Source organism: Trachypithecus francoisi, unplaced genomic scaffold, assembly GCF_009764315.1.
Source record: "Trachypithecus francoisi isolate TF-2019V2 unplaced genomic scaffold, Tfra_2.0 Lachesis_group10, whole genome shotgun sequence".
In the NCBI taxonomy this organism is placed as follows: Eukaryota; Metazoa; Chordata; class Mammalia; order Primates; family Cercopithecidae; genus Trachypithecus; species Trachypithecus francoisi.
In genome coordinates this window covers 130,155,745-130,169,333 of record NW_022681455.1, presented here as the reverse complement: position 1 = coordinate 130,169,333, position 13,589 = coordinate 130,155,745, and the positions used below count along the sequence as shown (strand labels likewise).

The following is a 13,589-nucleotide window of genomic DNA, read 5'->3' as shown; positions in this document are numbered from 1 at the left end:
CACACAGAGGTGCTGATGTGGCGAAAAGAGCGGAGACGCGTACACAGTTCAGTTTGTATGAGATGTTTTCTAACTGACGATGTGGCGAGGACATGACAGGAGGACAGTGGCTTTGGGCATGGGGGCATAGGTATGTCCCCCATTCCTCTTGTGAGTGCACCTGGGAGGCCTGACTGTGATGGTGAACAAACCCAGAAGGCCTGCAGGCAGGGAGGAGGCCCGTGCTCTAAGAGGGTCCGTGCCAGGTGTGGCGTGGTGAAGTTGGTGCCGCCACAGAAGAGACCAGGATGAGGCTGGGAAGGAGGAAGTGCGCTGGCACTGCGTGTCGTAGAGGGGCCGCCTCAACCACAGGGGCCGGGAGTGGGAAGCAGGGGCTCGGGGAAGGCCTCCCCCGACTGCCTGTTGGGTTTTCTGCAGGAAGAGTGGGACGGGGCAGAGCGAGTCGTTTGGGAGTGGCTACTTTGGAAAGTTCTTGCAGCCTTTGTGCTGTAGGCGTGCTTTCTAGTTTCCTTTACCTGGCTCTGCGCTGGTTTCAGGGTTTCAGGCAGGGCTTGGCCTGGGTGTGGAGTTGGGTAAGAAGGTGATTGGGTTGCATGGAAGCCCTTGACTGTCTACGAATTTGCCAGCCCTGAGAGGGGCAGTCTCTCCCTGGCCAGAAACTTCTTAAGATGCCAAAATTTCCTAAAATAAAACATGATTAATAAATACAAATAAAACATGATTTATACAGTATGTGTCCTCAGATTTCCTGGGAAACCCAGGAGCTGGAGCCTGAGGCCCAGGGGGGCGTCTGCTTCCATGGGCGAGGAGTTGGGACCTCGGAGCTGCCGGGACTCCCTCAGAGACACCCCTGGCCCACCAAGTTAGGAACTGGGTGTGCAAAAAGCACAGGCCTGGTGGGGACAGGAGCTCCTTCCCAGGTGGTGAGTGGACTGTGAGACTGAGGCTGTGGACGTGACCTGCCAGACCTGAGGGCTGGGGTACTGCACTGCGTGTCGTGAGCTTGCCTGTGCTGCGGGGAAGGGACTGCCTTGTGGCGCCTGACCGTTTTGGGTGCATTCTGTACCAGGTGGGACCCAGGATCCAGGTGCTGCTGACTGCCACCCAGAACACAGCCACACCCTGGACCGTGTGTCCCCTTCTGCCCCCACGAAGTGCTTGACCCTTCTCTGTTCTCCTTCCTGCTCAAAGCTGCCATTCCTGTTGCTGGTGACCCCTTCATGGGAGGCGCATCCTGAGGAGTTGCTTCCTGGGCCTGGCCCTGGCCCCAGCCCTGATCAGAACAGCTGCCTGCCTTGACCAGTCACTGAGTCTGTGTGAGAGTGGATGAGTTGGTGCTGCCTCTGCGTTCAGTGACTTGTGTGTCTTCTCTTTTGCAGCAGACGGTTGATGACGAAGGGCCGGCCGTGTAAATGAAGATCGGGTGAGGAGCAGGACGATGCCCAAGGGCGGGTGCCCTAAAGCACCACAGCAGGAAGAGCTTCCCCTCAGCAGCGACATGGTGGAGAAGCAGACTGGGAAAAAGGTAACGCTGCCCCCCACCCCTGTACGCTCACCCACCCACATGGGGATGAGGCGGGAACGGGATGCTGCCCGGGCGTGGCCTGTTTTCCGCCCTCCGGCCCGTTCTTTGTGCCTCTGTCTGCAGGCAGGAGTGTAGAGGGTGGTGAGGAGTGATCTTTCCAAAAGTGGCCTTGCTTTTTTGTATTTGTTATCTGGGGACCAAAGTCAAGTGTTAAATAATAGCTTTATGTACAGAAATTGGCCTGAGCCTCAATGTGGCTGCACGTTCTACCCCCAGAAATCCAGGATTTCTGTCCTGGCTTCCGTTAGGCCTGTCAGGCATTCAGGTATCCTGACTGCAAGCACTGCTGGGGCATGTTACTTCCAACTGTGGTTTATTCCAAACATGAATAGGAAAGTGGGATGTAAATCTAAACCCCTGCATTTTATTCGTATGCGCTTAATGCTGATTCCTGGGGTGCAGACTTCCTGCCTTCCAGTGTGGGGGGTGATGCAGTTTCCTGGGGTACAAGCTTCCTGTCCTGCAGTATTGGCGGGTGCTGCTGGGTTCTGAGGTGTTAGGAAGTGCAGACTTCCTGTCCTGCAGTGTGGGGGAAGACGCCGAGTTCTGGGGTGTGCCCAGCGAATGTGAACTTGGACAGATCGGGGTTCAAGTTCAGGCTTTGCCATATGTTATCTTTGTGACTGTCAACAAGTCAGGTGTCTCCTGAGTCAGCTTCCTGTCTCTGCAGCAGGCACAGGAGTGTCTGGTGGAGTGAATGGTGAGGCAGGGCCGTGCTGTGCAGGATGCGTGTCAACTCCTGCCATCCTGCCGCTGTCGTCCTTTGATCTTGGTGCCTCCTTGCTCCTGACTGCCTGGCCTGTGTGGCAGGCCGCTCATCTGTAACCTGTCTGACCCTCGGTGGTCCCTGGTGGGCAGGGTCCCCTCACTGTGTTCCTGGTTGCCGGTTGCTCTGGGCTGTCTTCTGGTCCCCAGGCCTGTGAGGCCTCTCGCTGCTTCCTGTGCTGCTGTGCTGCGGCCTCTCTGCTCACATTGTGGGTTTGGTGTGAGCTCAGCAGGGATTCCACATGGGAACATAACCAGCAAGACCGCCTTCCTCTCAGCAACAACGTGGTGGCGATTGAGTTCACTTCTTTTTGGTGAATTGTGAAGCATGTTGTGAACACGGACATGTGCAGGTGCTGAACGACAGCAGCTCTGAGACCCTTGATGTCTGGGCAGTGTCCAGGCGTCTGCTCCCACTCGCTCAGTCCCGAGCTCTGGTGCTGTGTGCAGGGCTGGGTGGGTCCCATGGCTTGCGGCCAGCAGTGAAGGATGAGCTGAAGCCAGTGCTTGGTCAGCACCACACTGCCGAGCTCACACGCGGGGACGCACCTGTCTGTGAAGCCTGTGGAAAGTCTAGGTTTGGCCGTTGGGATGGGCGTGTCCTGCTGAGCTCCTGAGGAGGTGGGTGTCAGGGTGCCGATGTGCGCCTTCAGCGGTGAGGCAGAAAGGCACGAGGGCAGGTCACGCTTCCTGGTGGTTCCTGCTCTTCTGTGGCTAAGTGCTCAGAGCGTTGGGATAGCTTTATGTTGCCACCCTGGCCTCACCTTCCTCATCTTGTGGGGTTGGGTCCTGGGACTCGGCATTCACGGGGAGCAGCCCAGCTCTGCAAGGGTGCAGAGTACTGTGCACACAGCCCAGGCCTCGCCGCCGTCCTCTTGAGCTCCTGCCACCACCCCCAAGCTTCGGTCTCAGCATGCTCCGTGCCTCCAGGGAGCACTGTCTCCCAAAGAGGTGCTGGATGGTGTGCTTTCGCCGAGAGTGTGTGGAGGCGTGAACCGTGTGTTTGGATCAGAACCCTGTTATGTTCACATGGGTGATGCGGGTGGGGTTCCTGGGACCTCAGAATGTCTGTGAAAGGATTTCTTGGCTTCTGCACCTGGGTTGTGCTCTGTGAACAGAGATGTTTGGGTTGTGCCCTCGAGGGTCTGACGCTGGAGTTTGGAGTGGCTGTGTGAAGGGACCGCTCAGTGAACTGGGCCTGCGCTTCCTAGAGGACCCCAGCTCCGTGCCCACAGGCTTTAGGGTCAGGGCGGTAGTGGTGGCCTGGGTAGGATGCAGAAGGCGTGTGGGGAAAGGAGAGCCTGGCCCTGGCGTTGATGGTGAGGTGGCGACTGTCACTCCCCGTTCTTCTCTGTACCTGGGCCGGTGAAGATGAACAAGCAGTGGAGGGAGGAGGGAGCTCTCCTGGCTCAGGTCTCAGAAATGCTGATTGAGGAGGTGGTTCTCTGAGCCACTGAACACACCAGCAGGCTGGGCATGGTGGAGCCCTTCGTCAGTGGACTTGCAGGGAAGGCCGTCCAGCCAGGGTAGTGTGAGACGAGAAAGGCCCAGAGAGCCACAGAGAGCAGGTCGTGTTGGCGCACGAGGCAGGGTGTCGTGATTTGCAGGCGCCTGCTCTCAGCTCCTTGGAGTTGTTCTCTTGCTTAAGGAGAAGAGAGACTTGATAAACTGGTCCTGATGTTGTCGATGGGAGTTCTGTTCACACATGTGCTGTGAGGGATGTGTGGATTTCACTCTGGGCTTTTCCAGTAAGGTAGCTGTGTTCTGGGTTCGAGAGTGTGTGTGTGTGTGTGTGTGTGTGTGTGTGTTGGGAGGGGTGGTTGACAGGGTCTGGCTCTGTCATCCAGGCTGGAGTGCAGTGGTACAGTCTCAGCTCACTGCAACTTCTGCATCCCTCCACACCCCTCCACCCTGCCCCACCGCCCCAGGCTCAAAGCAGTCCTCCTACTTCAGCCTGCCTTGTAGCTGGGACCACAGGAGCATACCAGCACACCCTGCTAATTGTTGTATTTTTTTGTAGAGACGAGGTCTCACCATGTTGCCCAGGCTGGTCTCAAACTTCTGAGCTCAAGTGATCCTTCAGCTTCGGCATCACAGGCATGAACTACCACAACCAGCCTGTCCTGTTTTGTTTGTTGGTTTGTTTCCAGCTACTCACAGTAAAGTCAGGCATTTTCCTCCTGCAGGCAGACAAATTTTAAATGCATTACAGGGAGTAGGGAGCTCTCAGGCCTAGTGGAGCTTTCTTAGCTTGAACAGTAGCTTGAAATAGAATGCCTGGGAAGACGCACTCCTGGTTGCAGCTGCTATTAGAAGAGGCTGTATTCCTTAGGGAGGAAGTGATCTCAGAGTGCCAGAACTCAGGTGCACACGTCTGACCTGCCTTCTCCTGGTACAGGCTGAAATGGTTTCTGCTCAGTTTTCTACCATAAACTCCCTTTTCTCCAGATACAGTTTTATGTTATCAAAAACAATCTATTTTTAGATTTTTCCAAAAGAATCGTGATCTCAGTGACATACACATGGAAGATGGAAACGGAGCCCATGACTCTGCAGTACATCCTGACGCCGTGCTGACCTGACAGCTTGTGCGTGTCCCTTTGGCTGCACCAGTTGGCACAGTGGCAGAGAAAGGGCCCCTCCTGGAGACAGTTTCTCACCACTGCCTACCATGGAATCCCAGAACCACCGAGCTGCCTCAGGAAGAACCATCAGGTGTCTGCATCATTGAGTGTGTTCTGATCCAAAGGTGTCCGGGGCCACAGAGAACAGTGTCATCCCCAGCCCCATGGCACAGTCACCCCGTCTCACTGAGCTCTGGGCACGCCACTCAGAGCACAGACGGCCTCACAGCCCCCTGAACTCCACTCGGTGGTTCTCAAAGTGTGTCCTCCGACCAGCAGAGTCACCTGAGCGGCTGGAGCTTGTTAGGAACCCACATTCGCAGCCCCGCTCAGACCCAGCAAGCGGTGTTGAGGCCGAGAAGCTGGAGGTGGCGCCCACAGGCATGGAGGCTGCAGTTGAGAACTGAGCATGTGGGCCCCCCAGCGAGTCTCAGCAGAAACACCCCCAGTCTGTGCCAGTTACAGACTCACATCTGGTCTGAGGCCCCTTCCCAAAGGTAGCTTTGTCAGCACTGCAAGTGGGGAGCTGTGAGCTATGTCCCCCAAGATAAGTATTCCAGAGTGACCTTAGCTGAGAAGCTGGGAAGCGCATGGCCGGGCCTCGGCATGTCCCACCTCAGGCTGTGGCTTCACGAGCAGGTCTGGGATGGGGTCTGTACTCAGAACAGAGCCCAGAACTCACCCTCATGCTTTGGGAGCAGCAGGAGGCCGTGTCTGATGGCGAGAACACAAGAGGGTGAAGCTGGGCTCAGACAGCCCCGAGGCCGCTGTGGGCCCGCGTGGGTGCCTGGAGAGGGTGGTTTCTGTCCATCGTTTCACTAAGGCAGAAAAGGACATAGAGCAGCATCACAGAGAAAGCCAGACTTGCCAGGCTTGCTGAACTTGGGTCCACTTCTCTTCCCAGTCCTAGGGCTCAGAGTACAGGGCCTGTGGCTGGCCAGCTCCTGCCATTTCTGCTCACCTGACAGTTGGGCTTCCCCCACCACCCGGTTCACACGCCTGCACGCTGCCTCCGCCCTGCCCTCCCCTGCCTTACTCCTCTCTGTAGAACACGCCGTCCTCATCTCCTCCCACCGGAGGTTTAGCTCTGAAGCAGCAAATTTGCATTCTCTGTGTTCTCTGCTCTGCCACATGCTGTCTGCACTGAGGCTCACCTGGTACTGTGAACACCGAGCTCCTCAGGTTCTCACATCACCTTTAAGAAGTGGGAGTTCTTGGCCGGGTGTGGTGGCTCACACCTGTCATCCCAGCACTTTGGAGGCCAAGGCACGAGGATCACCCAGGGTCGGGAGTTCAAGACTAGCCTGGCCAACATGGCAAAACCCCACCTCTACTAAAAATACAAAGATTACCTGGGCGTGGTGGTGCGTGCCTGTAGTCCCAGCTACTTAGGAGGCTGAGGCAGGAGAACTGCTTGAATCAGGGAGGCAGAGGCTGCAGTGAGCTGAGATCTCGTCACTGCACTCCAGCCTGTCTCACTGTCTCACTCTGACAGAGTGAGAGTCTGTGTCGGGGAAGAAGAAAGAAGTGGAAGTCCTTCCCTGTGTTCCTGATTTTCATTATTAGAATAAAGCAGACACTTCCCACTTGAAGAAGAAAAAGCCAAGGAAATCCCCTTGGCTCTGGGTCCCTAGGCAGTGGTGCATAGGGTGCTCTGAGCAGCCCCCATGTCTTCACTCTTGCCCAACTCCCAAGATAGAAGTCCACTCTATTTAATTTTTTCTTCTAGAACTCATGCTCTCTCTTAAAATCCTGTCTTTGGCAAATGAAGGTCACAGAAGTTTTTCCTGTGTTCTGTACGTTGTATAGTTTTAGTTCTTAGATGTAGGTCTATGGTCCATTTCTAGTTATTGTGTGTGTGGTGTGAGGTGAGCATAGAGGTTCCTGTTTTGTATCTAGATGGGCAGTTGCTGTGTGAGTACTACCCTGATGCCAAGGCCAGACAAAGACACGGCAGGATAAGAAGACCACAGACCAGTGGCCTCACGAACACAGACATAAACATTTTAGAAAGAATTTTAGCAAATTGAGTTCATCAGTTTATAAAATAAAATGAATCATGTACCATGACCAACCAAGCAGGGCTGATTCCAAGAACTCAAGGTTGAACCTCCCATATCAATCAGTTTGAGTTGTTCTGTTATTAGACGGAAAAAAGAAAACCCTGTGATCACACCAACTAAGGCGGCAAAAACATTTGACAAAAGTCAACACACTCATTGTTTTTTTAAAAAATTGCACAAACTAGGAATAGAGGGGAATTTCCTCAGCCTGATACAGAGCATCTGTGAGAACCTGCAACTGACATCATGTTTAACGTCAGAGACTGAATTCTTTCCACCTAAAATTGAGAACAGACAAACACTGGCCATCTCCACTGCCATCAGCATCGTCCCACAGGCTGCAGGCAGCACGGTCACCTACATGGAAGTCAGGCTGGAGAGGAAAGAGGAACACTGTCTTTACTCAGAGACATCTAGTGAGGAAAGCCCAAGACGTCTGTCCAAAAGCTGCAAGAATCAGTGAGCGTACTGGGGTGTTCCAGTATGCAGAAGTGTATTTCTAAATACTCATAAATAATAGAGGGCTGACATTGTAAAAATATGTTTGCAGCAGTATCAAAAATACAGATAGTTTTGGGGGTAAATTTGACCAAAGATGTGCTGCAAAACCTGTACCCCGAAAGCTGCAAAGTATTCCTGAGAGAAATTAAGCAACATTTGAATGTAGAGTGATACAGTATTCATTATCAGGAGACCCTTGGATCTCTCTCCACATGGATGTCTAGTGTCAATGTGATGCCAGCCAAAATCCCCGTGTGCTTTTTTGGGTAGAAATTCATAAGATGATTCCAAAGTTAATAGGGAAATTCAAAAGACCTAGAATAACCAAAGCCACCTTGAGAAAGAACAGAATTGGAGGATGCAGTGTAGTGTCATTGCTTTCTCTGAAGCTGCAGGCATGAGGTACTGTGCTTCCTCTTGGCAGCGGGACAGGCCCATGGGTGAGTGGAACAGAAGAGAGCCCACAGGCAGACCCTGCACACAGGCAGACCCCGCACCCCACACCCCACACACAGGCAGACCCCACACACAGGTTGACCCCGCACACAGGCAGACTGCACACACAGGCAGACCCCACACCCCGCACACAGGCAGATCCCACACACAGGCAGACCCCGCACACAGGCAGATCCCACACACAGACCCCACACACAGGCAGACCCCTCACACAGGCAGATCCCACACACAGACCCCACACACAGGCAGACCCCTCACACAGGCAGATCCCACACACAGGCAGATCCCACACACAGGCAGACCCCACACACAGGCAGATCCCACACACAGGCAGACCCCACACATAGGCAGACCCCACACACAGGCAGATCCCACACAGGCAGACCCCACACACAGGCAGACCCCACACACAGGCAGACCCCACACACAGGCAGTTCAGATACTAAGGCAGCTGAGCCGGGAATGGAACTGGAGAGGCTGGATGACCTCTCGGTGCTGCAGTCGGTGGACAACATGAGTCTCGTTCGTATAAGAGAGATTGAGCTCCGGGGAAGGGTGTCCACTGGACATGGCCGTTTTTCAGTCCCTACAACTTTCTCTGCTGTGTGTGTGCTTCCCATGAGTGGAAGTCATGGTGTGACGGAGAATCTGCATGTGACGTGTATGGAGCCTACCTCGGGTCATGAGGAGGAGCCAGGTGACCAGCGGGCTGGTGGGCCCGGCAGGGTCTTGTGCCATGGCCGTCACTATCTGGTGGTCCTTGGGGCATAATGGGGCTTTACAGGAGGTGCCTGATAAGGATTGGATTTAATGTTTGAGGTATTTGCATTTAGAAAATGAGAACATTCTGTAGTACATGCAGGTGGTTCCTGCCGACAGTCCTCTTGTGCTGGTGAGGAAAGCTCAGAGGGGCCGAAACAGGGCCTGTCCCACCCCAGCTGCCCGGCAGGCTCTGAGCCCAGGTTGATGGCAGCCGCCTTTCTGGTGGCTGTGCCATACTCCCCATTCTGGGCAGCTGGAGGCGAGCCTTGTGTCACACTGCTGCTTTTCCCTCCACAGCTCGTTGAGGTGTAAGGAGCTGGGAGGTGAAAAAGAAACTTGTGAGCTTTTAAAGTGAACTATAGATATGCGTTATTATAGCTGGTAATTTCATCTGTAAAACCAGGGATAATCACCACCCAGGTGAGAATACACAATATTCCAGAGTCCTCGGGGCCTTCAGTAACATTCCCATTTCAGAAGTCACCTCTGCCCTGACTTCTGTCTCCACTGGAAGGTTTTGGCTGTTGAGGTTTCCGTGGGAGACATTGGTTGCTCCCCAGTGTCTGACTTGCAGGACTTGGCTACTGTTGGCATTCGGCATTCTCTCCCTTCGTGGCTGTGGCCATGCCCAGCATTCGTGGGCCCTTCTGTCGATGAGCCAGTGAGCCCCAAGAACCACCAGGGAGCCCGCATCCCTGCCAGCGCTCAATGTGTGGGCCTGGCGTCAGCAACGCTGACGGGTGTGTGGACGGGCACGTGGTGACGTCACATGGTGGTGTGGTGTGTGTTTTCTTCTGGGGGTGAACATGTCCTCCTGTGCTGTCTTCTAGAAGCTTCCATGTGTGAAGAAAGGGCTTGAGCCCAGTCTGATTCCAGAGGAGGGCTTCTCTTTGGGGTACAGATGTTCCCAGCTTGGTTGCCAGATGCATCTGCCACTGTATGCGTAGGGCTGCTCCACGAGGCTGCACATACTTCCTGTGTTGATTGCGTGCACCCCTGGTGTTTACCGTGCACATCACGTTTTCATGGCGCTCACTCTCGGTGTTTATGCCATGCACACCCCTTTCCATGGTGCGTACCCCGTGTTTATGGTACACACCCCCCCGTGTTCACGGCTCACATCCCCGGCGGTATTCCATTTGTATTCTAGAATTGTTCATTTGCCTTTGGATGGGCAGTTTAGTTGTGTCATTTTTTGTATTATGAACAAAACAGCCTTTGAACAGCCTTGTGCTTATTTGTGAATGCGTCATGGGAAACGCACCTGCAGCTCTCCCTTGAAGCCTCGACGGCTTTGCTGGGGTCTGCTGAGTCTGTCTTCTCCCAGCTGTCCTGGTGGAGGTGCTGGTGTGCATCTCCTCATGGCTGTCATTTGCACTTTCCGGATGAGAACCACCGTTTCGGGTGTCCATTGTCTGGGTGTTTTCTTTTGTGAAGTGCCTGGCGGAGGTGCCTGTAGGCGGTCTTGCCTTGACCAGGGCCCTGAGGACAGTGTTCCTTCTGTCCAGGCTCCCGGAAGCCTTGATCAGTTTGGGGCTTTCCTCCCACATCACAAACTGTAGAATTTCATCACAGGCCTTTTCTGGAGCTGTTGAAATGAGCACATGGTTTTCTTTCCTTTATTTTCTTAGTGTGGTGAAATACATTGCTTTTTAAATCTCTTGCATTCTCTAATCTATTCTTGTTCCTATCATTTGTGTTATCTTGTTATATGTATCATGTCTGTGTTCATAAGGTATGTTGGTTTATAATTTTCTTATCATAGAATGCCCTCATCAGATTCTGAAATTCGGGTTATGGTGGCCTCTTCACATGTGTAGTAGAACCCAGCCCTCATCAGGTTCTGAAAGTAGCGTTATGGCAGCCTCTCTTCACATGTCTGATGGAACCCACACACTGGGCCAGGAGTGTTCTTGGAGGAAGGAGTTTAAGATTGGAGCTTCTTCCTGGTGTGTGCCGTTCTTTCCTGCCATTCTCCGGCCCCGAGGAGGATGCCTCTCTCATTCCAGGTGGGGACTGCACTCCGAGGGGGCCATGGAAAAGCTCAGTGGAGCTGCAGCCAGGCAGCAGATGAGCTGCATCTGGGCACCCAGGCCGAGGGCTGGAAGGACCTGCGCTGCTGGGGAGGGTGTTACGTTCCTGAGGCCCCATCTCCCCAGAGATCCATCTGAGACCCTCCTCCTGTCCCCGTGTCTCACTGGAGAGGTGGGCACATTGCCGTGGCTCCAGTCTGCTTGGCAACTTCTCTTTGACCCCAGTTGCCCTCTGAGCTTTTGCAGCATGTTCTCAAAAGCGCTCTGATGGTCACTCAGGGATGTCTGATGAACTGCCAGGTTTGGTGGATGCCGTGTTGATCAGTCAAGCTAGAATATGCATCTGGGTCCCAGGAGGCAGGACCGTGGCTGGGGGTGCTTGGGCTTCTCCCAGGAACAGTTGGGCATCTCAGCCCTGGAGCAGCTGAGGCCTCCAGTGCTCTGAAGGTACCGCTGACCACTGCACACAGTATTTGCCGGCAGCTTACCTAGGGAAAGTTCCAGAAAGAAGGCTTACTGATGGGGAAAGGGGCTGTGTGTCACACCGTCTGCCTCCCCAAGTCCCGAGCGCTGTGTGCGTCCATCACACGGGTTCCCTTCCCCATCCCCAGGGCATGTCTTCCAGCCAGTGAATTATGCCATTGAGGCAATGCTTGCTCAAGGCCAACCTTGGAGCCGGGCTGGATGGAGTTGGGGCTTCACAGTCCCTGCCCTGCCTCTTGCCTGGTGGGTGGGCCCTGCATTTTGGCCTGCGAGGGGCTCTGCTACCCCACAGGGGCTCCTCCCTGGAGCTCCAGGGAGGGCAGAGATGGGGCTAGGGGCTGCTCAGTGGCCTCTAGAACAGTGGAAAAGTCCACGTTCAGGAATGGAAAAGGCAAAACTACTGCACAGCCAGTGTGAAACAGGCAGAGTAAGAAGTGCTCTGCCAGAACTCAGAACTCAGGCTACAGGGAGCCACACCCGGCCACTCACCTGAAGACATGCCCCGCCTGGAGACCCTGCTGGCCTTCACTCCACAGGCGGCTTCTGATGGGAACGTGGCTGTGCGTGGCAACGCCTCTCTTTTGGGAAGGCAAAGCCGTTGTTTTTCCTCATTGTTCAGTACCTCCCAGGAAGGCAGGAGTGGAGTGGGAGGTAGCGCGTGTCTATCTCCTCTGCTTTCTCCACACACACACCAGTGATTTCCTGAGCGTCCCTCCGGTGTGCAGGATGAGAAATGGGCCAGAATCAGGGCTGAGCCACAGCCCGGCCCCAGGCTTCTGGGCGAAGGTCCTGCAGTCAGTGACCAGCCTCACACAGCCACACCCCGGGGTGCAGGGAGGGTGTTCGTTGCCCAATAAGAGATTTGCTTCTCCTGGCACATGAAACAAAATCTTAAGGGCTTAAGAATGCAATTTGGGAATCATGATTGAAAGTATCCCTTTCTTTTCTAGGATAAAGATAAAGTTTCTCTAACCAAGACCCCAAAACTGGAGCGTGGCGATGGCGGGAAGGAGGTGAGGGAGCGAGCCAGCAAGCGGAAGCTGCCCTTCACTGCGGGCGCCAATGGGGAGCAGAAGGACTCGGACACAGGTACCAGCCCGCGGCCCCTCCTGCACTCAGCCCTCCACAGGCTGCCCGGAGCAGCCCAGGCAGGGCGTCCCCAGTCCCCGCACCTCCGGCTTTGCACTGGGACCCACGGTAGCACCCTGCACGCCGTCCAGGCAAGGGGCAGCAGGGGCGGGGCATAGGCCCCCACGTGCCACCTCCTCTTCACCCGAGGCTCAGGCCCCCGGGGCTGATTGGAGAGCTTTACTCTCGGGTCCCACACGCGTGGAGATGCACCCGGTGCGTGTCCAGCCCTGGGCGAAGTATAGGGCTTCTGACCTGTGGGTCTTCTGACAGCTGGACACAGGAGGGAGACAGTGGTTCCCCTCAGGGCCACAAAGGCACAGGAAGAAACTCCATTGCTTGTAGTAAGAACCAAAGGGAGCCCTAAAAGTGAGCAGGAGGCAGGGAAGTCTTCCCAAGCGCAGGTGGGGTCTGAGGCTGCAGAGCAGGAGTGCGTGTGCTGTGTGCATGTGCCTATGCCAGAGTGTGTGCCTGTGTGTGTGTGCGTGCCCATGTGTGCCCATGGACACATGCCCGTGTATCTGTGTACATGTGCCCATGTATGTGCTTGTGTGTGTACCCGTGTGTGTACCCGTGTGTGTGCCCGTCTGTGCCTGTGTATATGTGCGCTCATGTGTGTATTTGTGTTTGCGCCCATGTATGTGTGCTTGTGTGTGCATGTGTGCCTGTGTATATGTGCGCCCATGTGCATATGTCCGTGTGCTTGTGTGTGCCCATGTGTGCGTGTTCATGCCTGTGTGTGCGTATGTGCCCATGTGCAAGCCCTTGTGTGTTCATGTGCACACACTCCTGGTGCGTTCAGCGCCTCCTGCAGTGCCCCTTCCAGTAGATTCTGTCTTGAGCTGCTCAGTGGGGAGCCCAGGCCTCTGCGCTGGCCATGCTTGTTCTTTGGTGATTCTTGTTTTCAGAGGTCTCCTTGTCCTCCTGGTCATCCAGCTTCTCTGCAGCCCTGCTGGGGAAGGTTGGAGGCAGTAGAGCACTAAGCTGGCCACAAAGCCTGGAGTGAGCTGGCCTGACGTGCTGCGTCAGGCCCTGGGCTCTGTCCCTGGCCTCCTGAGACTCCTTGAATGCAGCCATAGCACAAGGCGTAGAGGCTGTGCCAGGATGTGGGTTTGAGAGCAGATGGGGAAGTGGTCCAGGTGATAGGGGCTCATGATACTAAGGAGATTGTTGAAGAGGAACGGCAGCA

The 13,589-nt window shown here is 54.8% G+C and overlaps 1 protein-coding gene across 5 annotated transcripts in view; it reads left to right on the top strand.

Annotated features, from left to right (window-relative positions):
• The window catches only part of LOC117088237 (ankyrin repeat domain-containing protein 11-like), a 188,318-nt gene extending 175,386 nt beyond the window's left edge, over positions 1-12,932 (top strand). The window contains exons 2-3 of one of the 5 annotated variants that reach the window (XM_033219384.1): positions 1,380-1,525; positions 12,223-12,932. In XM_033219384.1, the coding sequence (XP_033075275.1) occupies positions 1,439-1,525; positions 12,223-12,519 (384 nt within the window). In that variant the 5' untranslated portion in view covers positions 1,380-1,438 and the 3' untranslated portion in view covers positions 12,520-12,932. Of the gene's footprint in view, positions 1-1,379; positions 1,526-12,222 lie in introns of those variants that run through there. The other 4 variants (XM_033219383.1, XM_033219382.1, XM_033219381.1 and 1 more) reach the window with 4 other exon arrangements.
• Positions 12,933-13,589: the final 657 nt, after the last annotated feature.